Genomic DNA, 22450 nt, shown 5'->3' on the forward strand with positions numbered 1-22450 from the left:
ATGCAGCAGAAACCATTAAAGTTAGCAATCACTGTATTTTGTTCTAACAGGAGGACATGGACAACTAAGTAAATATTATGTATTTTGTTATAATTTTAATTAGAGATTATAAAATATTTACATCACACCCTGCTCTCTTTCCTCTAGAAGAGATTAAATTCTATGAAAATAAATGACATGAGTAAGGGGACAAATCCCATTGATTTTGAAAGTTAAAACTTCAAATAATGTCAGGAACCCCTCATCTCAGGAGATAATAGGTGAAGGGAATCATTAAAGACAATAGGGAGAGAGAGAGAGAGAGAGAGAGAGAGAGAGAGAGAGAGAGAGAGAAGCTTTCTGGGCAGGAAAAACTTGAGGCACAATATCCCTCAAACAGCCCTTGTGTGATCTGAGTAGACCGAGGAAGGAGATATAGAGGAAATAGAGACCATCTATCCAGACAGCAAGAATGGAGAAGAGGTCCATGAAGAATGTCCATAATGTCCATATTCTTCTAGACTATTAGAACTCAAAGTCAGCTTTTGCTCTAAATGGTACAGGAAATATTTGTGAATTTTAAATAGAGAATTAACATGACCTGAATCATATTTTAAAATGCAGGTGCTATCTGCCACATCAGAAACAGACTATAGGGAATCAGGGCACAATGGGAACCCCAACTGAGAAACTGACAAACCTCCTGGTGATGTCCTCAGAGGGAAGTAGAATCTGAATGGGACATATTAACACACAGGTGTCAGGGGACAAAGGAGGAGAGTTCAAAGGTCTACAAGGTGACTTGGCTGAAGTGGCTTGACATATAGAACTGATATATGATGACATGGAAATATTTGCAACACAGCAGAACAATTTTGAGGTTTGTATTAGGAATGACATTTTAGGTATACTAGCTTTGACTTCATTACTCACTTTCTCAGGTTAGGTGCTGAATGGGCACTGAGCATAAGTAGATAGGATAGATAGATAGATAGATAGATAGATAGATAGATAGATATGGGGGAAGTTGGATGGATACATGGATGGATTGGAGGATGGATGGTGGACAGGTGGATGAAGGGATGCATGGGTGGGTTGGTGGATAGACAGGTAGATGGGTGGGTGGGTGAATGAACGGGTAGATTGGCAGATGGACAAGTGAATGGATGGATGAGTGGATGGATGGGTGGGTATAATGGTATTTCATTTGTATTTTAATAAATAAAGCTTGCCTGAAGTTCAAAAAAGTGAAACAGCCACATTGGTCAACCTTACAGAACAGGCGGCAAACACACTTTTAATCTCAGTAGCCACAATGACATACATACACCTTTAATTCTAGTAACTACACTAGCTTGTCACAGAAGCCAGGCAGTAATGGTGCATGCCTTTAATCCCAGAACCAGAGAGGATTATAAGACAGGAGGAGGGTCAGAGCTCGGCGTTCGAGGTAGGAGTTGTGTCGTCGATAAGTTCGAGGGGTTTAGAGGTCCAGCCACAATGATTGAGGTGGTTTGTAACGACCGTCTAGGAAAGAAAGTCCGCGTCAAGTGCAACACCGATGACACCATCGGGGACTTGAAGAAACTGATAGCGGCCCAAACTGGCACCCGGTGGAATAAGATCGTTCTTAAAAAGTGGTACACGATTTTTAAGGACCACGTGTCTCTGGGAGATTATGAAATCCATGATGGGATGAACCTGGAGCTGTATTACCAATAGACGGGAATTCCTTCTCCTTGCCTCCCCTGCCTTCCTCTCCCACCCTCATTTGACACTGGTATAGATGCCCATTTTTAACAATTCATATGAATAAAAACTTCAGTGCTGAAAAAAAAAAAAAAAAAAAAAAAAAAAAAAAAAAAAAAAAAAAAAAAAGACAGGAGGAGACAGCTCTCGGTCTCACTCTCTTTCTGAGGTTCCTAGAAGCAGGACTGTCATTTTGGATGGAGGTAAAGGTAAGAGCCAGTGACTGACTGTTTTGCTTTTCTAACCTTCAGGTTTAACCCCAATTTCTGTCTCTGAGGTTTTTTTTATTAATTATACTTCAGATGAATAGGTAGAAAAAAATATGTATGCATACACACTGAGTACTCTTGGATTCAGAGACATATGTGACTGGAATGTGACACTGGGGAAAATCCTCAAATGATATATTTGGTACTGCAAGACTAGGGGGCTGAGGCCTTGCAAACAAAATGGAAAATGGGTGATAAGTACCATATTTACTCCACTCAGATGTTAAACAGTTCATGAGATGAGGAAGAAGCAGAACACCAGGTGAAGGTGGAAGGGGCCCAACACTAGTGTTCTGGGTGCTAAGAATGAAGTCAACTGAAGAGAAGTTAAAGGAGAAAGTAAGAAGTAGGTTCCTGAATTGCCAGCCCAGTGAGGACATCAACTACCTCCTTCCTAATAGGGCTGCCCTCATGATGGACCTGAGCAGAAAACCCTGATGTGCCTGTTTGGAGACAATTTCAAGAAAAGATAAAAGTATAGCATATAGAAACTTATTATTTTAAATATAATTAGCTACAAAGAGGAGAGAGAAATGGACTGGTATAGTCATGTGTTTAAGGTTATTTTGGTGGAATAAATGTTTTTACAGTTGCGGAAATGAATCAGAAGAAAAGGAAACAATGAAGAATACATTAGAGAAATTGCTTAGAAAGTTCCCTGAGCAGTGAGATGAGATGGGCAAGATCAGAAACTCTCAATGAGAGTGAGCACTGTTGATCCTGTGATCAGAAAGTAAAGCTAAGTACCGTGGGATCGACCAAAGTCATAGCCCTGTGTGCCTTTCTTTAAAAATTAGCACTTGAAGCCGGATGTGGTGGTGCACATCTTTAATCCCAGCACCCAGGAGGCAAAGGCAGGTGGATCTCTATGAATTTGAGGCCGGTTTTCTCTATAGAGTGAGTTCCACAAGAGCTAGGCCTTGACACAGAGAAACCCTGTCTCAAATATCAAACAAAAAACATACAAAATAAAAAGCCCATAGCACTTAAATATGAGCCGCTGTTGAATTAAGCCAATTTCTAATCTTACTGCATTAATAGCTTCAGCAAAGAACTTTACATAAGTATCTATAAGTGTGCTGTTTTCCTGAGATTAGTAATAACTTTTAGACTCTTTTAAATACTATACCATGGGTTAATCTCTGAGATAGCATCTCTCTGGCTGAATGTAGCCTCTATTAGAATGTCAACCTTGAACTCAGAAGATGATCCAGTTGGTAAAAGGCTTGCTAGGCAAGCATGAAACCTGTGGATGGATCCCCAGTAGTCACATAAGAATGTGGGGTGTAGCAATATGTTTTTATAATCTGAGCACTAGGGTGATAGAGACAGAGTACATCCCTGGGGCTTGCTATCTAGCAAGTCTAGCTGAATCAACAAGCTTCAGGTTAAATAAGAATCCCTGTTCCCAAAAATATGGAGAACAGTTGAGAAATAGACCAGAAGTCAACCTCTGGCCCCCACATACCTCTGTAAACATGTGCAAACAAACCCATAAAACACAAAATACGACACACACACACACACACACACACACACACACACACATAGAATAAATTTAAATAAATAAAGAAGAAATGAAACCTTCACTCTTCACCCTCATGCCTGATGGGACTTTCCACAACTCATGACTGACTATGGTCACCTTATGATTTGAACTGGCGCTCATAACATTGCTCAAAAACAAGACTTAATTAGATTTAAACTTGCTTTGATATTACTGTTGCAATCACATTTCAGTTAAATTTTTAACTCAGAGGTTTCAAAACTCCTCAGGATCTAAATCAATAAAAGAGTTTGAAGACACAGCGATGGAGCGGATGGTACCATGGGAAATGTTGTGTTATCTCCATGGGAACCAAAATACTAACTCTGGCCCAACAAAAGGAAAGTGTTCACACAAGTCAAAACAGTAGGGTCTGTAGTTTAGAGTGTTTCTGTGGGGTCTCTTCCAGTACCCCTGCAAATGCAGCCCCCAGTTTCCCAGTGAACTTTGTGGGAAAGGCCATTCGTATTTCATCATGTCAAGTTAATGGAATTACAGTTGTGGACAAGATTTTACTCAGGCTTAGCAGAAACTCCCTGGCAGCAATCAATATTTCCACACTCACAGTCTCACTCAGGCTGTTCTTGTCTATGTAGAGAAAGACCCCCAGTTAAACTTGTGAGGACAGATTATTTTTTATGTGTTTCGGCTGTTGTAATAGACATAGGTTTGGACTCATACTGCACCACAACTAAGGTAAAAATACATGCTATTCGGTTTGAAACAAAAGCATGAAATATCTAATGTTTAGATTCAGAATTGCTTTGCACTGGTAAGTTAGCAGCATCTTCCTACATATTAAATGTAGATCCTGCATTAAAACAAGATAAGCATTATAGTAGATGTTTTCTTTATGTTGAAAATATATTTGTGTGTGTGTTTGTGCCTTCTCACACATGTGTAGGCCCACAATAAGACCAGAATAGGGTGTCAAATCTCCAGGAACTGTGTTAGAGGCAGCTGTGAATGCCAGGAAGCAAATGTAGGTCTTCCACAAGAGTGAGCCAAGCACTTTTTCCAGCCCTTTGATAGAAGCTTTCCAAGACACTGCACCATGCTTTTATTTATATACCAGGATACTGTGAAAAAGATTCTACTTTTCAGTGCAATTTCTGTTAAGGGTCCAACGACTATTTATTTATTTATTTATTACAAAAATAGAGTAAGAATCCTAAATCTCATGTGGAACATATTTATAAATAGCCAAGAAATCTTGAAAAGAAAAATTAAAACTGAAGGTATCACATTTTCTGTTTCAAACTGTATTGTAGAGATGAGGGACTCAAAATGTTTTAATACGACCATAAAAAAGTACAGATAATATAGATTGTGGAACAAGATGGCAAGGCTGAAATATTCCCATACATAAATGATAAACTCTTCTGGCCTGAGTGCATTGAAAACATACAGTGGGGCAAACAATAGTGTCTTCATGGGCTTGAGAGATCTCAGGGGTTAAGAACCTGCATTCCTCTTGCAGAGGACCTGGGCTTACCCACACTTGTGTTAGGCAGCTCAGAACCATCTGCCACTTCAGTTCCAGGGTACCTGACACTCTCTTCTGATCTCTTCTGGCTACTCTTTCATGTGCATAAACACATACATTTATTCATCTTTAAATATAAAACCAAAGTACTTTTCAAAATATCTCTTCAACAATTATATAAGAAAAACTGATTTCCATGTGTGAAAGATAAATTGAACATTTGATTTATACTATATTTAGGGATTTCAAGATTGAAGTCCTAAGATTTCTTTTTTTTTTAAGCCTGGGAAAATATCTTGATGATAAGTCCTTTGGATGTGTTTTCATTGTTTCTGTAAAGAAGGACTCTTGGAGCCTCCACCATGAGATTTGTTTCTAAGAAGTATATGAGATCAAGTTACAGAAAAGAGGGTAAACCACTGATTATGAATCAATCATCATATCATTGAGTTAAAAATAACCATTTTAATACACCTGAACACATCAGCCTGTCTATGTCCTCCCATAGTCTAGAGCTTGCCTTTGGCCTGAAAATGGCTAAAATCATGGGCCTTGCTTAAGCAGGGCTTACATATGGTGACAGTGATGTTACTCATTACACATTGAGGTGATGTCCCTCTATGCAGAGGTTAAGATACTAGGAAAGGGTCAGGATAAAAGAACCAAGGTAAATACCTTTGCCACCCTTTCTCCTTAAGATTGCTCAACCTCCTTCTCTTCATCCACCGAGCAGGTGCATGTCCATGACAGTGGAGCTTTGCAGACAGGCAGCTCCCTAACCTCCTATACAAGCCCACATCCCTGTATTCTAGTCTCAGTTTGCTGGGGTCTCAGGTTAGTACTCTGACATTGAATGAAAGTTATGTGCATTTGCTCTCTAACTCTATAACTTGATGAAATCTTAAAAACTTCATAATCTGACCAAACACCCACCATGAAAACTATGTTTCTACTGCAGTGATTCTCAACCTGCTGGTCAAGACCCATTTGGGGGGTTCAAATGACCATTTCAAAGAGGTCACCTAAGGCCATAGGCAAACACAGATGTTAATATGATGTTTTATAACAATAGCAAAATTACAGTTACAGAGTAGCAACAGAAATAAGTTTATGCTTTGGGGTTTCCACAGCAGGAGGAACTGTATTAAAGGGCCACAGCATTAGGAAGGTTGAGAATCACTGTTCTATGGGGTTGTAGGGATTCCAAGCATGTCAAAATCAATACATGTGCTTAGACAGCAGAACAATGCTTACCAAGAAAAACCCTAACAGTGAAACATGTGGCTGAACGTCAACTGCAGTGGTAGATCTTGTGTTTAATAGGCATCACACTCGCGTTCCATTTCAGAACCAAGGAAATAATACAAAACACAAGGAAAGAATGAAACCTTATGATTGTATGTTGCAGCCTATAGACATTATTATGTACACACATAATTGAAATTGGAGACTGCTCATCTGTTTCCTGGATACCCAGACCCAAATAATCACACAAAAGCAGTATTAATTACAACACTGTTTGGCTGATGACTCAGGTGTATTTCTTACTAGTTCTTATATCTTAATCTATTTCTATTACTCTATGTATTGTCTTGAGGTTATGGTTTACCTTGGTAAGGAAGGCTACGTGGCTTCTGCCAAACTTTGCCTTCCTTCTCCCTGCATTCAGTTTAGTTTTCCCACCTACCTATATTCTACCCTGCTATAGGCTACAGTAGCTTCTTCATTAACCAATAGTAATAAAACAAATTCACATCATACAAAGGGAATCCCACATCGTCTCTCCTTTTCTGCATAAATAAAAAGGAAAGTTTTAAATTTAGAATAGTAAGATTACATGTAACAAAATAGATATCAAGCAAGAATTATAGTTACAGTATTTCTTTGTTAGTCAAAATTTTATATCTAATTTATCTTTTATCATAACTAACAAAAATTATAACTATCTGTCTTCCACTCCATTGAAGACCTCAGAAGGATATAATATTACCCAAATAAACAGGAAGTACATTGTATGCAACTTCCAAAACTCTCGAATTTACAGAGACATCTCATTGTCTAGACAGTCACTCAAAGTTTTCTTTTAATGTTGAAGCATCTATATTCAGCCTATAGACCCATAAAATCTGGCAGACTTTTTAGTGATGCGGAAAATTTGAAGATCTTTTCAGCCTTGTCATCAGTTGCTTTCTTCTGTGTCTTGCAGAAGGGTTGGGAGTTTCTTTTTTGAAGCAGGAACCCTGAAGGACCATCCTGTCTTTTAGAAAGTTCAGCAGTCACTTTTCTGAGGGTGCTGTATGCCCAGAACACACAGCATACCACCAAGAGCAGTTTCTTGTCCAAATGACATTGAAAGGAAATTCTATGAGTTTCTTCAATGCCCATCAACCTCTCTGAAGTAATTGGTGCTGCCAAACAGATATGTTTCACTGTTGAGAAAAGTCTAAGATTTACAACAATTTAAAGGCTATATTCAGTAGGTCTTTGAAGTGTTGAAGATGATCTATCTAACTGAAATATATCTCTGTATATCTACAAAACCTGATTAATGTAATTAAGATTTTGATTATTATAGATACCATCTATTAATCTATATTTCTTAATCATATGTTACATTTTAAATGACCTGTATAAACATAATACCTTAAAGAAGAGTATTAATATACATACAACAAAACTGACCTTAAATTTGTATCAATAAACCAAAGTCCATTCCAATGTAAAGAATTCATTTTCATATCATATCCCCTCATTTTCTTTTTAGAAAGAGACTGACTGTGACCATTAACCACTTATAAACAACCCCCTTTAAATTAAAACAAACATTTATAATCAATCAGTTAGGAAATTTGAGCATAGTTTTCTCCAAACTTCTTGCTGTTCATTGAGCAAAATATTTTTAGGATTCATGTAGACCGTTCCAGAGATCTTGTCTTATCAAACCACATTAGCCCAGAAGGAATCCATAGGTTCTTATCTTCTGTGGAAACAAAAGTAGATTCTCTGTTCCAAAGTAGCATTTCCTTAGACTCAAATTGTGGAGGCCAAAAAATGTGAGCCAATTTTGACCTTGTCTGATGGTCAAAGAGTTTGGAGGTTGCTCAAAATGGTTGACAACAATTGTAGCTACACATTTTAACTCAGGATATGATTATTTGGCTCTTTTGATATTAAGATAGCTCATACAAGTAGATCCATTTCATCCTGACAGATGCTCAGGGTATGTAAGCATACTTCTTCTCCTTCTTATGTATTAAGATGTTAACTGTCAAGTGGCTGCCTTTAGGATACTTGGTCTAGGGTAGCTTCACTGCCTAAGCAATAGGATGCTAATGACTTGATGTCTCAAAGTCTTAAAGCAATTAACTATTCAAGTTGTATTTTGTATAATGTTAAAGAAGTCTTTTGCTGCCCTCTTCCCCCTTTTGTATTGGGTATAGGAGCATATGAAAACTTAAACGTGGGCAATTTCAGTATTCATAAAACTCCCTCCCAATACTATTCTATGGTTTCTGTTTTAGTATTTTTAAATGTGTCTTTGTATTATTTACTTATATATTTCTAATTGTCAAGCCCCTAACTGACAAGTGATATTGTTGTCGAGGCTGGTGTCCAACATCAAATTTTGAAGTCAATATATTTTTAAAATATATATGTTGGTTTATCTCAGCAGCCCCTAGAATCAAATATTTTTCAGCAGTTAACTCATTAACAATCAAAAATCCAAAGAAAACACAATAATACCCATTATCTAGACTCTCTATGTGTATTCCATCCTTATGTGTAGCTTATTTTTCTCTTACTTTTTAATATTACTCCTTTAATCTATGACTATCTATCCTATTTCTTCTATCTCTCCAAAGCCCTTGTACATTTGTCCAACATTGTGACCCATTTAGAGGTCTTTTTTTGTCTAAATCTATCTTTACTGAGCATCTATAATGGTTTTTTGACCAGGAACACTTTTTAAAATGCTAAGCAGTGTGACTAGGACTAATGCTGCAGATTTGCCTTTTGATTTCACCATGTTCAACATGGCAGAGGTATGTTTATTGCCATCTCTGAAAGCCATGCTTACCTCCCCAGCAATAGGTTTATATTATCCTTAAGTAACGTGCAGCACTGTGCTCTCACAGAACCCATTTAAATGCTCCATAACAGGACCTCCCAAAAGATCCAGACCCATTTGTGCCTCCAGCGTGACTAGGAAGCTGTCTCTTAAAAGTACCATGTAGTTTTTGCTGCTAATACTAAGTGGGGATGCCTTATCTTAAAGGAGCTGCACCTCTATTTGTCACCAGCAAATAGAGTCTATCTGAAAATGTGTGGCTACCAAGAAGCTCCAGTTGACACCCATTGTTGTAGGTCTAAGAAACCCCCTTTTAAGCTTTCTTAGATTTTTGTGGATGTACAGTGTCTCACATTGGGCACCATTATATAAATGGACTCTGTTTTTCCATTTCCCTGTCATCCAGACTCAAGTAATCACACAAAACTCTATTAATTGCAACACTGTTTGACCAATGGTTCAAGTGTATTTCTAGATAGTTCTTAAATACTAAATTTATTGACTCATTTCTATTAATCTGTGTATCACCATGAGACTGTGACTTATCTACAAGGTTCTGACATTTGTTTTCTTTCAGCAGCTACATGGCATCTGCCTGACTCTGACTTCCTTCTCCCTGCCTATGTATAGACTGTGCTGTCATAGGTCAAAGCAGTTTTTTAATTAATTAATGGTAATAAAACATATTAACAACATATAGAAGGAAATCTCACATCACATAATCAATTAGAAAAGATTAGGTAGAGAGGCTAGAGAGATGACTCAGTAATTAAGAGAAATCTGCTCTTCCAAAGAATTCCAGTTTGGTAACCAGCACCAATGCTAGGCAGGTCACAACTGCTTATTAGTCTACCTTCAGAACTAATGTTCTTTTCTGTCACCAACACCTGCTTGCATAAATTAAAATAAAACTTAATGCAAGTTTAGGCAGATAAAGAATTAGGAGTTTCTATTTAAAATAAACAAAAGAGAAAATGAAAGATAAAGAAAAATTCTATACTCTATAAAATGTAATGTACTAATAAAAATTAATTTGTTAAAAGAAAGACTATATATATGTTCATGTATATATGTATAAAGTTTATATATATATATAGAACTTCTGTAATTTTTCATTTTAGTCAGATATTTAGCCATCCATCTCAGTTTTTTTACTACCAATTTATATAACCATTATTTGCTATATTTATACAAAATTTAGTATTTGCATTATAACTCTTCACTATTTTTAATGGAAATAATAGGTCTTTAACTATTTATGTTTCCCAGGAGACCCTTTGTGTAAGAAAATCTGTTGGAAATAGTGCATATTGTACTTTTTAGAAATTCAAACAACAAAATAGCATGATAAAGGCTGTGAGATATCTGTAATGGAAAAACCCACTCAACAAAGAAAACCTAATTAATGTTTTATTCATTTTTATTAAAGCAATCTCAAGCTGTAAAGAAAAGTGTAAATATTTAAGAATAAATGCTTTTCTTCCTGAGTTCTTTGTACATGATGTCCAATCCCTTTCTGCCTGCTATTCTCCAATAACAAATGCACACCCCTCCCTCTTCACAGCACTGCTGTCAAAATCAGCCAATGAGGAGCATTCTTCTTGCTTCCTGATAATCCTACTTGTACCAACAGTGTCCCTGACAGCAAACTGACTTAGTGTATGGAACTTTCATTCATCAAGGAGACTATTCACTTATCCTGGAAACTCAGCACATGGACATTTATGGTTTGATGTTATAGAGTCTCAGGGTTATATAGAATCATCCTGTGAATAAGGGTAAGGTAGAATCCATCCTGATTATCTACCCCAATCCTATCAGATGATGCCCAATTTCCTTTTTTCCTGTAACTCATTTTGATCATTTATCATTTGATTAGGTGCTGTTGTTGTGCTTAATTATATATATTTGGGCAATCTATTTTCTGGGTTTCCTCAGAGTTTCTGGGTGAAACTGACATTTGACTTGGTAGGCTGATGGCAAGGAGGTCACCCCTCATAATATGGTGGATCCCAGCTCGATGATTGAAGTCCTGCCTGTAACAGAATAACTCTCCCTTTCCTGAATGAGAGATCAGGGCCCCTGCCTGAAGGTCTTTGGGTATAACTATTGGCTGCTTTCCTGCAAACAGAAAATAAGCCGCAAACATTTTTGATGTACATCTGGCCGGCTCACCTGGTGTAGTCTGGACTTCCTGTCTGTCATTAGAGCAAATTCTCCTACCTATCTCCTTCCTCTCTCTTTCTGTTCTTCTATCTATATGTGTGTTTGTGTGAACACACACATTTGTGTGTATGTGTGTGGACATATACATGTGTGTTAATATACATATATGTTTGCATTGTGTGAACATGCATTATAATGTATGTGAATATACATATGTATGTGCATTAAAATGTGCTTATGTATTAATTCATATATGGGATCAGTGAGATGATAAAAATATATAACCGCATTTTCTGGCAAACCAGAGAACCTAAGTTTGATACCTAGAGCCTATTTAATGAAAGGAAAACACTAACTCTAAAAATTAGTCTTTGACATCCACGCATGCATGTATACACATTATATAAAATATTTAAAATGTTGTAAATTTGTGTGTATGCACATATGTGTCCCTTATACATGCATACTCTTGTTTTATTTTCTGGAGAATACCAAGAATAGGTGTTGACGAGTATACTTGTTCACTATGAAAATATATTTCCATTTATATTAATGAAATATTTTGTGTAATAGGTTAAGTGCTCTGAAACACACAAATGTTTCCTGACAAAGTTATCCGTTTATTCAATTGTGTCATTTCACTTCCGCCGCTGTAGATTTCTGGTTGCCTGTGTCCTTCGGCCATCCAGCGACATCTCAGTTGTTTGTGTTGAGGCTCTGCTTTGGCTGAGCATGGTCCTTTAATCACACTGCCAACTCTCCCAAAGGCTTTCTGCTTTTGAGACGGACACATTTGCCTCCAGTCTTCTTCTATATCACTCCCACAGACTAGAATCACTCTTTTCTCCGAGGAGTCCTGGTTCCTCTTGGTGGAGGAAAATTGGCAAACCTCAGGCACTGAGAGCCAGGTGTGCTCACTGCTGTGACCTGCTGCCTCAGGGTCCCCTCTGTGGACAGCTGGGAGAATGGGTGCAATCTGTTTGCAGGTAAATGGGTGGTGACAACACAGACATTTGCATCACTAATTCTCTACTTGCCTCAAAGGGGAGACTGTAAATTCACAATGATAATATTAAATCCTATCCCATGCCATATGGTACTCTTCCAAAACCTTCTCTCCTTGGAATAATCTGTCTCCCAGTGTCTTCAATCCACCTAATGACACAGGCAACCCGCAATCTCTAACCATTTCCCATCACTTCTGCTACTAACATCTAAAACTCATTCAGCATCCGACGCCTTGTCCTACTCAGCTCTCTGCTTTCTCGCTTCCTCCATGCAGTAAATTGTGATTGCTATGAGATGTGGAGATCATAGTCTTCAAACACACATGCACGCTCACACACACACACACACACACACACACACAGAGAGAGAGAGAGAGAGAGAGAGAGAGAGAGAGAGAGAGAGAATACACTGCACAGCTTCATTGGTTTTTTAAATCTTACTGACAAGCAGTGCTGGTGAAAGAAACATCTCTAGTGAGGATTTGACAAGAATACTATTCAAATGTTTCATTTTATTTATAACATAATAATCAATGAAAGTTGTACATTTATTTGTTTTATCTCCTCTGCTTAATCATCCTATTTGTTATACATTTGAATTCTTATTGCCTGGGCCTATCCATATGGCTGCTAGAGAAGCTTATTATCACGTTCTACTTACCATCCACTTGTTTAGATTTATTCCCCAGTTATTACAAAAAGTTCAAGCTCTCAGACATTTTCATTTATTAGCCACTTATTACCTTGTATGATAATCTGATAGAGATTCAACAATTAACTTTCTCTTAACAATAATTGTTGCATAAAATTATTTGGTCTACTGTGTTTACATAGCTTTTAGAAGAATTAGTTCTGGTACCAGTTTTATTGTTTAGTTCTTCATAATGCATTGTTAAATCTTATCTCAACTTGGAGCACAAGAAACTTAGTACAATTATTCATAGGTTGGTTTTAATTCATTACCATTTAATATATAAGGAAAATGTGGACCAACAAGATGGCTCAATGGATAAAAGGACTTGCCCCCAAACCTGATGACTAACCTCCAAATCCCATGGTAGAAGGAAAGAACCAACTACTGAAAATTGCCCTCTGCCTTCCAAAATTATGTCCATATACACACATATATAAAAACACACACACACACAAATACATAAATATTATTTAATATTTAAAGAAATAGATATTCCATTCATTACACAATAATGTGCTAGAAATAAAAATGTAAAAATTGACTGAATTTTATTTGTAAATAGTCCTCTTGTAAGGCAAGCCCAAAAGGTACAGAGCACTCCGAACCTTATGCTTATATCACAGAAATGGTATAACTTCACGTACTAACTGAAAGCAGTAAAGAGATACACAAAGAAAGAGCCAGCAAGACATGATGGCGCTTAGCACTGACAAATACAGGAAAATTTAATGAATGTTGCTTAAAGTATAAGGCTTTCACTGCTTTTGTAGGAGTTTACAGAACAAACCAGCATCAGCTCCATTCTCTCTATGACTACAGCTGCACTTCACCCACAATTCCAGACACCACTGCTCTCTTCCCCTTCAACTGACAGCATTTTCTTCAGTACTGAGAAGAGGAGCAATGGGCAGGAGTGAGCTCCAAAACACCACACCTTTCTATTCATCGGCCACCTCCCAGTCAATCAATTCTGAATACACTGCGTAAAGCCTTAGATACCTAAGGTGTGTTATATATAAAGCAAGGACAAAAACAATACTTATTTTTATAGTGTCATAGCATTGAGCAAATGTAATCACAGAGTAACCCCCTGCCATTATCTTACTACAGAGTTATATAATGAAACTATACACATCCTCTATTCCCATTGTAAGCCTCAAATGGGTTTCCTACCAACTTAGAGTGAACAATTAAGCTAATTACTTACTGCAGCTTCCCATTGCCTACATTTTTATGTAGCTTTGACTATTCACATCCTGTGTGGTATTTGAGCATGCCCAGTATGTCATATCTCCTCTCATCTGTTAGTCTTCACTTCAGTGCACCTACTAAGCCAGTAGCCTAGGTCTCAGCCAACAGAAAAAAAAAAATCTACATCGTGTTGACTGTTCTATTATCTCTTTGTTTACTTCCACCATTGCAGGAAAGACAAACAAACAAAAACTGAAGCTCTGTACTGAAAATTTGTAGAGAAGGGTGTTAACTTATCTGAACACAGAAGCCTTCGTAGCTTACCCCCTCCGATCTATTTGAATCTTCTTCATGTATTTGTTTGTCAGGGACTAATTGGTGTCATTCATTTTTACAAAATTAAAAAAAAAACAATGGCATCCGTTCATTTGCGACGATTTGCATTGTTGAATAAACATCACAATGCAGGTGCAGCGCCCATCTCTGTCATGGAAAATAGCATCCTTAAGTACAGACCATCATGTTTGTCTTGAGCTATTGAAATTTGACAGAATAATCAGAACCAGATGTCACTTTGATGTACAAGGAGGAGGAAGTAAGTCAATTTTAAGCAAAGTTCACCTCTGCTTTGAAGGCAGTTTTTTCTTGTATAAAGCAAGGACAAGCAAACCCTTCTGTTCAATGTAATTCAGGGATATGTTCTCTGGGCTCTTTTTATCAAAATAACAAAATTTATAGTTCAAGACCAAATATTAGGTTCTAGTCCTGATTATGTCTGTGAATTGTTTTATTTTCTTCCTCCCAGCCCTACTCAACTAGATCTCATTGTACAGTCCTGTATGGTATAGAATTCACTATATAGGCCAATCTGGCCTTGAACTCACAGAGACCTGTGCCTCTATGTCTGGCTGATTCCTTATTCTCATGCTTCTCCTCTTTGCTTCTGCCCTGATGCTATAGCTGTTCTTCCTATTGTGCCAATAACTAAGACAGGTGGAATCTCTGTGATTCTGCTTTAGAAACTCCAGACAAAATCACAGGATTCCTAGTTAAATTTGAACTTAAAATAAACTATGAATAACGTTTTCATATAAACATGTGAACATATGCTCTATGTTATTCAAACCTGTTGTCTTGTGGTTTTATTTATTAAATCTGGCAATATAATCTCACCTGTAATTATTCAAACATCTCTAATAAAGCAAAACAAACTCTTAGGAAAGCTGAGCTCCCATACGCTTATTTCAGAGACTTTGTATGATGCAAAATTAACAGTCTTTTCTTTATATCTTTAGTGTACACATAGTACTTCTCAGTTGGACATGGTCTCCTCTTTAAACCACAATCAACTGTGTTAATATACTTTTGTCCCACCTCATGTCTTTATTTTCACCATCAATTCATTCTTATGAGAAAGAATAATTCTAGAATATTTATTATTACTCCTCTTCTCCAAAGGACACATCAGCTGTTTACTGAGGAATAGTCACCTCTTTAGTAGCACCAGGCTACCACAGAATCTTAGAGCACTATCAGGAACATATGAACATTCAGTTATAAGGACTTAACATTTAAGAAAAAGTCTATGTATTTTTTCTTTACTATGTCAAGTTCTTTAAGCTTTGTTATGGTTTTCTTGTTTAAATTAATATTCTTACACGTATTCATTGAAGTTGGTGTTTCCTTGATAGAAACTCCCTTAATTTGGAAATTATCAAATATTCTCCTTTCCAAATCATCTTTCATAGTACTAGTGAATTTGAGCTCCTTAATCTTGATGGTTTTGGATCTCAGTCTTCCAAAGGTTTCTTTAGCTCTCTTTGGATCTTGAAAAAATGTTCAAGATTTTCCAGTTACTATGTCTTCCTTAATTCTTACTATTTCCCATATCTATTTCAACAGAACTAGATAAACACAGGAGTGGTCAATGAGATGCCCTCTCTGTGCATTCTCTAAGCATCCCTAGCATCATCTGGTCTACCTTCCTTACAAATACAAAATGACACTGCTTCCTGGCTTAGCACTGAGCTGCTTGTTGTTCTTCAGTCTCTTATAAGATTAGCTATTAAATTACCATATCCCTTTTCAAACCATTTTCAAAACTGAACTACTCGTTAATGTAATAATAATGCAGTTGAAAGAAAACAAATCTGAAAGAAGCTGTTGCCACTTCACTTTTGGCAAATAAATGCCTTTTCCACTTATCAATTATTCTTTCTTAAAATTGAAGATAATCATGCTTGCTGAGAGAGGTAAATATAACATCTTCAGGCAGTCAATACACTTAGTACCAATACTTCAGAACTGAAGTACTGAAGAGATGTCAATCATTTCCATACAATAATTTAAATTCTAACAAAACTTCAAGCTCAAGATTTTAGGGTTGGAAGTGACATTATCTTAATTTATAGGCATGATGGGAGTTGGACATTTCTCTAATTCTTTCTCTATGCTCCAATAGAACTAAACTCTGTGCCCTCTAAAAACAAAAGTTTATGTCAAATTGATTTTCATTACATTTTTCTAGTGTGTTATCTTCTGCAACATAGTAAGTTATTTTCTGTTTCCACTAGCAGATGATGGAAAAGTCAGAATATCCATGTGTGATGAATCAATGAGCATGATCCTTAGAAATTACTTTCCAAGGTGGGAGGTCCTTGGACTCCGCACAGGGCAGGGAACCCTGACTGCTCTTCGGGCTGATGAGGGAGGGAGACTTGATTGGGGGAGGGGGAGGGAAATGGGAGCCGGTGGCGGGGAGGAGACAGAAATCTTAAATAAATAAATAAATAAATAAATAAATAAATAAATAAAATTCTTTCCATGTTTATTTTAAGCACTGGCATCACAGTTCTTTCAGTCTTCCAGTTTCCCACTGAGCACAGATTAACCTTACAGAAACCCCTGCCCCCACCCCATCCTACCTTTCCACATTCTCCTTCATACTTTCCAGCATTTCAATAAGATTCTTATTATCACAGTGGAGATTGAGAATAACCCAGCTATTTATAATTTGGTGCGGGAGGATTGTCTGTATTCTGTCAATCATGTTTCAAATAAATGCTGATTGGCCAGCAGGAAGTATAGGCGGGAAAACGAGAGAGGAAGTAGAAATGATGTAATGAGAACAGGAGAATTCTGGGAAGGAGGAAGTTGATTCCTCCCACTTCTGCCCAGACCACCGAAGCAGTAGGATGTGATCTGCCCCACTGAAAAAAAGGTACTGAGCCACATGGCTAACATAGGTCAGAAAAATGGGTTAATCAAGATGTGAGAGTTAGCCAGTGAGAGGCTAGAGCTAATGGGCCAATCAGCTTATAATTTATGAAGACCTATGTGTGATTTCTTTGGGGCTAAACAATTGTGGGGTACTGGGCAGGACAGAAACCCAAGCAAGCAGGCCTGGCCCTTCATGTTACAATAATCAAAAGAATAACAAGACTGTACAGTGGGTGAGTATCCATGTTGCTCACATATGAGTCAATTTCATTGCACCTAGGTAACTGTGGTTTATGCCATGAATTTCACCAATATATATCTAGTCACTACTTGCCAACGCAATATTTACACATAAACATAGTGCGTAAAGTTCATTGACCAGCTGTAAATAAATTTGAAAACATTGACATTATCTGTTTTACATATTTATTACCTGTACTGATTTAGCATATTTTCTAACAAAATACTAGATGATACTTATTGCTTAAGGGCTCATTTCATAAACAGAGATTCTCTGCTTTTCTAATACACACACAATAGGTTATCTTCTAATCAGCACCAAAGACAAAACGAGATAGTAAATTACAATTATCGTTGTATTCTTTAAAGGAAAAAATCGTATTGACACAAACATGAACGGTTCATTTCTGATAACATATCTTCTCTCTATATAATTAGTCCTATTTCCTTCTTTTTTCTGCATTTTTTCTACTTGATGTTAGTACAGTGAATCTAAGTTATTAATCTTTGTCTTCCCCCAAGACCTTCTACTCTTGGACTCCAGTCCTCATTTCCAAACATATTTACATTTTATCATGCTTTTGCTCAAAACTACAAACAATACACAGTGAGAAACCCAATTTAATTCTCACAAACTCATGCAGTGTGAAGGGGAAATGAACTCATCTCAGATCTTCAACTTTATGAGTGGCCACCAGGATATCAGAATTGGTCTTCAACAGTAAGCCAATTTTAACAAGACAAAATTGTTCCTTTGCAAGAGACACAATTTAGTAGAACCCAGCCTCAGTTACCTTTCTCTAGTAGCTAAGAGCTGACCAAAAGAATGATTCTGCTATCATATATGAGTAATCAACCCAAGAAATCCATTTCTTAGGTAATTGTTTTACGATTACTTGTTTAAACATAATTCAGAAGGTAGTTCTTAGTCTTTCTCTAATGAAACTGTGTGTAATTGCATACACGTGCATTTATGTGATCCCATAAGTGTACACATGTGCATGCATGTGTGCATCTGTGGCATCCAAGCATAAATCCCCCAGGTGTCATTCTTCAGTTGCTTTTCTCCTTGACTTTGGTCTTTCATTGACCTAGAACATGCTGATTATGCTGACTTACTCACGAGCCCCTGCCACCTGTATTTCCTCATTTCCCCAGACATGGGATTACAAGTCTGTACCAACAGACATTGAGATTGTGTGTGTATCTGTGTGTTTGTGTTGTGTGTGTGTGTGTGTCAGAGAGAGAGTGAGAGAGAGAGAGAGAGAGAGAGAAAGAGAGAGAGAGAGAGAGGTGGGGAGAGAGAGGGAGAGAGGGAGGAGAGGGAGAGAGAGAGGGAAAGGGAGAGGGAGAGAAAGAGGGAAAGGGAGAGAGAGAGAGAGAGAGAGAGAGAGAGAGAGAGAGAGAGTTCTGGGGCTAGATTTTGGGTCTTTATGCTTTCAAGCCAATCATTTATCTGATTGAATCATCTCCCCAGTCTGCCTCAGATACTTCTTATATTCTTGTTGCTGTTAGTTTAAATGACCTACATGAACCAAGGGGAAGAAAAAAAAAACAAAAACTGTTCACAAAGGTAAAGCTGAGAAAAGATATGAGTGAAGGAAAATCCCTGATTGCAAGCACAAAGAAAGACACTAAAAATAAAATTATCAACAGACTTTAGTGATTTCTCCAGAGAATGAATTTTCAATTTCCAGAAATACCTAGAAGATGGCAAAAATAATTTTAGTTTTGTCTAGAATTATAAGTCATATTATTATTCTTTCCCCTTGCTGGCCATCAAAGTTTACTAATTCTCATTTTGATATTAATATAATAATACTTCTGTAGAAATATGTTGTACACAAATGATAGAAATATGATAATTACTTATGTAAAAAAGTATGTTGTACACCAATGTCTCACACATTACTGAATGACAGCTAGAGACTGGTCTCTGGGAGAAGACAGATAAGCAGCCCATGCCCCCCTTCCTTCCTTCTCTTCCTGGGACAGCACCATCCAGCCCCTGCCTGTTCTCTGCAGCTTTTGTGCCGGGTGCAGTGCAGACAGTTACCGTTATCAACTGAAAAGATCTTCTTGCTGTCTCTGTCTCAGGTCTAGATTTCAAATAAAGTTTCACATCGGTGTAGGTTCCATTGTGTCTTCTTTCATTTCCAAATTTTCATCGTTTTGTCAGCTAAGTTTCTGAAGAAAGTGTGTGTGTGTGTGTGTGTCAAATTGTTACATGTATAATGAGGTCTATTTAAAGTAGTTGGTTTCTATGATTATGTAGATTGTACATTTAAAATATGCAGAATGGTATAACATGATAGACCCCCAAGGATGATGCTGTTTTTGAACAAAATAACACTAACATAATGGTTTATAAACAGCAGAAATTATGTTTGATCATATCTGGGCACTGTGACCCAGCCAAGTAATCCTAACCATGACACAGTTTCTCTGAGAGTGTAGGGACAAGTGCTTCAGAGTTGGTTCAGTGATTACAAGCTGCTCTTGCAGAGTATGTGTATTAAATTCCCAGCACCCACACGACAGCTGACAAGCATCTATAACGCCAGTTCCAGGAGATGTAATATCCTCTTCTGGTTGCCATGGCCCCTGGGGATGCACATACTTTATAGAAATATATGCAGGGAAAACAATCATATGCATAAAAAATAAAATAAATGTAGAGAACAGAAATAGGGAACTTAAAATACATGAAAAAGACAAAAAAAAAACTATGAAGAAAGGCCCATTGTTTTTCCAGAATAGCAGTAGATAATCTCTGACATGCCAAGGTGGAGGGGGAGATTCTCCATGTTCCCACCTTTAAGATAGATATATAAACAGTCAAAGACTGCTGATGAAGGGAGAATCCGATGCATCTAGTGATAAGCTCCCACCTAGGCTGCCCAATCCAAGTGTTCAGCCCATGTTATAGTAAATACTATTTAAAATTTACATGCTGGTTATTCCTGGACTCTTCCATTTAGTATCTTTAGACTTCGAATCCAAAGCTAACCTAAACCTTGGGAATCAAGGGAGCTCATGAGGTGGGTAATAGTAACAGCTGGACCTTACAATTGCTGTACAGGAGTTGCAGGTGCTGTCTGAGTTTATGCCGGGTAGAAGCAGCATGTGCCAGGAGGAAGAGATAATTGAATGCTGGGAAGCCATAGAAGGGCTGGAACCCTAACTAATCCTGGAACATTTGTGGATTTTTAAATGGATATTGCTAGGGGAGAAAAACTAAGTCTGAGTCACAATTAAAAAAAAACTGTACATAAAATTAGACAGGGAAATTGATCTTCTGTGACTGCTATGTTGAGGTTCAAAGCTATTAGAAAAAAATATGTGTTATGCAGTTCAAAGAGTAAACAATCAGATAAATGCTTGATTGAAGAGCATTTCTGATGTTAGGGTTTTTCTTTGCTAACTAGGAAATCTCATAATCTATCTACATTTGGCAGGCATTGAATGGCCACAAGGAAGCAAGCAGACTTAGAAACATAAAGACAGGATTGTTATAGGTCAGCAGAAGAGGTATTTTATGTGTGCAGCCATTTCTAGAAAGATGTAGGTTGATGCTTTGGGGGAACTTTATTGTGCTTAGGAAGTTGATGTCAAATTGTCATAATAGTACCACTGGGAGGGGTGGCTGCTACGGCTGCAGTTTACCATGCCTGCTTGGGAAAGAGTATGAATGAAGTCAGGATGTATAAGATGTGCCATTCAGCCTTATTGCTTTGTTAAGGATGACAGCAAGGAATGAAACTGGTACTGCCAAAGATTAACTTTGAAAGCTTGTGTTTGTAACTTAGATTTCATGGCACAGAGTTTGTGATACCATCTATAGGACTTAGAGAATAGGAACAAAGAGAAAACAAGACTATGAAGGTTACAAGAGAGTCTTACTAAATATAAAGACAATAAAGCTTTGAGAATCGTAACAAAACTCAGTGATGTTGCTTTGCAAATAATGACCTTGATCACTCATCCATTCCCTGTGGAAAAGGATATTTGATACTTAATTATTAGAAGGAAATCACACATACACACACAAACATACACACAAGTCATGGTATCACAACTTCTGTGCCAGAGATCAAGTCAATACTCTACCCAACCTAATTAACTGAGAATACAGAGAAAAACCACACAAAGAGTTTGCACTAGGCAAAGGAAAGGACAGAATCACTGTGCATGCACCAGCATCTCCCAATTGCAAGGAACATAAAGGGGACCTTTCAAGAAACTTATAAAATGCAAATAGGTAGAGGAAAGGCAATGGTGTTCACCCAGTCTACCTAGGCTGTAATAGGCCCAAGTCTCTGAGGTTACTATGAGTACATGTCATTCTCCTCTTGGAGGGTCCCTAACTATTTTCTTATTCAAGTTAGAAAAGCCTGTCTTCCCATTAGATCAGCCCCACTGTCTCAGTGGGTGGGCACACCCGTCACAGTCCTGACTTCCTTGCTCATGTTCTCCCTCCTTCCGTGTCTCATTTGGACCTTGGGAGCTCAGTCCAGTGCTCCAATGTAGGTCTCTGTCTCTATCTCCATCCATCACCAGATGAAGGCTCTATGGTGATATGCAAGATATTCATCAGTGTGGGATAGGATAGGGCCAGTTCAGGCACCCTCTCCTCAGCTGCCCAAGGAACAAGCTGGGGGCATCTCCTTGGACACCTGGGAACCCCTCTAGAGTCAACTCTCTTGCCAATCCTAAAATGTCTCCCCCAGTTAAGATATATACTTCCCTGCTCCCATATCCACCCTTCCTCCATTCCAATTGTCCCATTCCCCCAAGCTCTCACCATCCTCCACTTCTCACTTCTCTCTCCCCAT

At 37.7% G+C, this 22450-nt stretch overlaps 2 protein-coding genes across 3 annotated transcripts in view; both read left to right on the plus strand.

Moving 5' to 3' along the window:
• Cntnap2 (contactin associated protein 2) overlaps positions 1–22450 on the plus strand; it is a 2078180-nt gene that overhangs the window by 952621 nt on the left and 1103109 nt on the right. The window lies entirely within an intron of this gene.
• LOC121435606 (ubiquitin-like protein 5) lies at positions 1434–1808 on the plus strand. Its single transcript, XM_041635062.1, has one exon. The coding sequence runs from the start codon at positions 1480–1482 to the stop codon at positions 1699–1701; it is 222 nt and encodes a 73-aa protein (XP_041490996.1). The 5' UTR covers positions 1434–1479; the 3' UTR covers positions 1702–1808.

The sequence above is a fragment of the Microtus oregoni genome, unplaced genomic scaffold (genome assembly GCF_018167655.1).
Source record: "Microtus oregoni isolate MIOR12 unplaced genomic scaffold, Mior012 000046F_ref0000063, whole genome shotgun sequence".
NCBI classification, from domain to species: domain Eukaryota; kingdom Metazoa; phylum Chordata; class Mammalia; order Rodentia; family Cricetidae; genus Microtus; species Microtus oregoni.

Coding starts and splice junctions, on each gene's coding strand:
- LOC121435606 (XM_041635062.1), top strand. CDS start 1,480: ATGATTGAGGTGGTTTGTAACGACCGTCTAGGAAAGAAAGTCCGCGTC.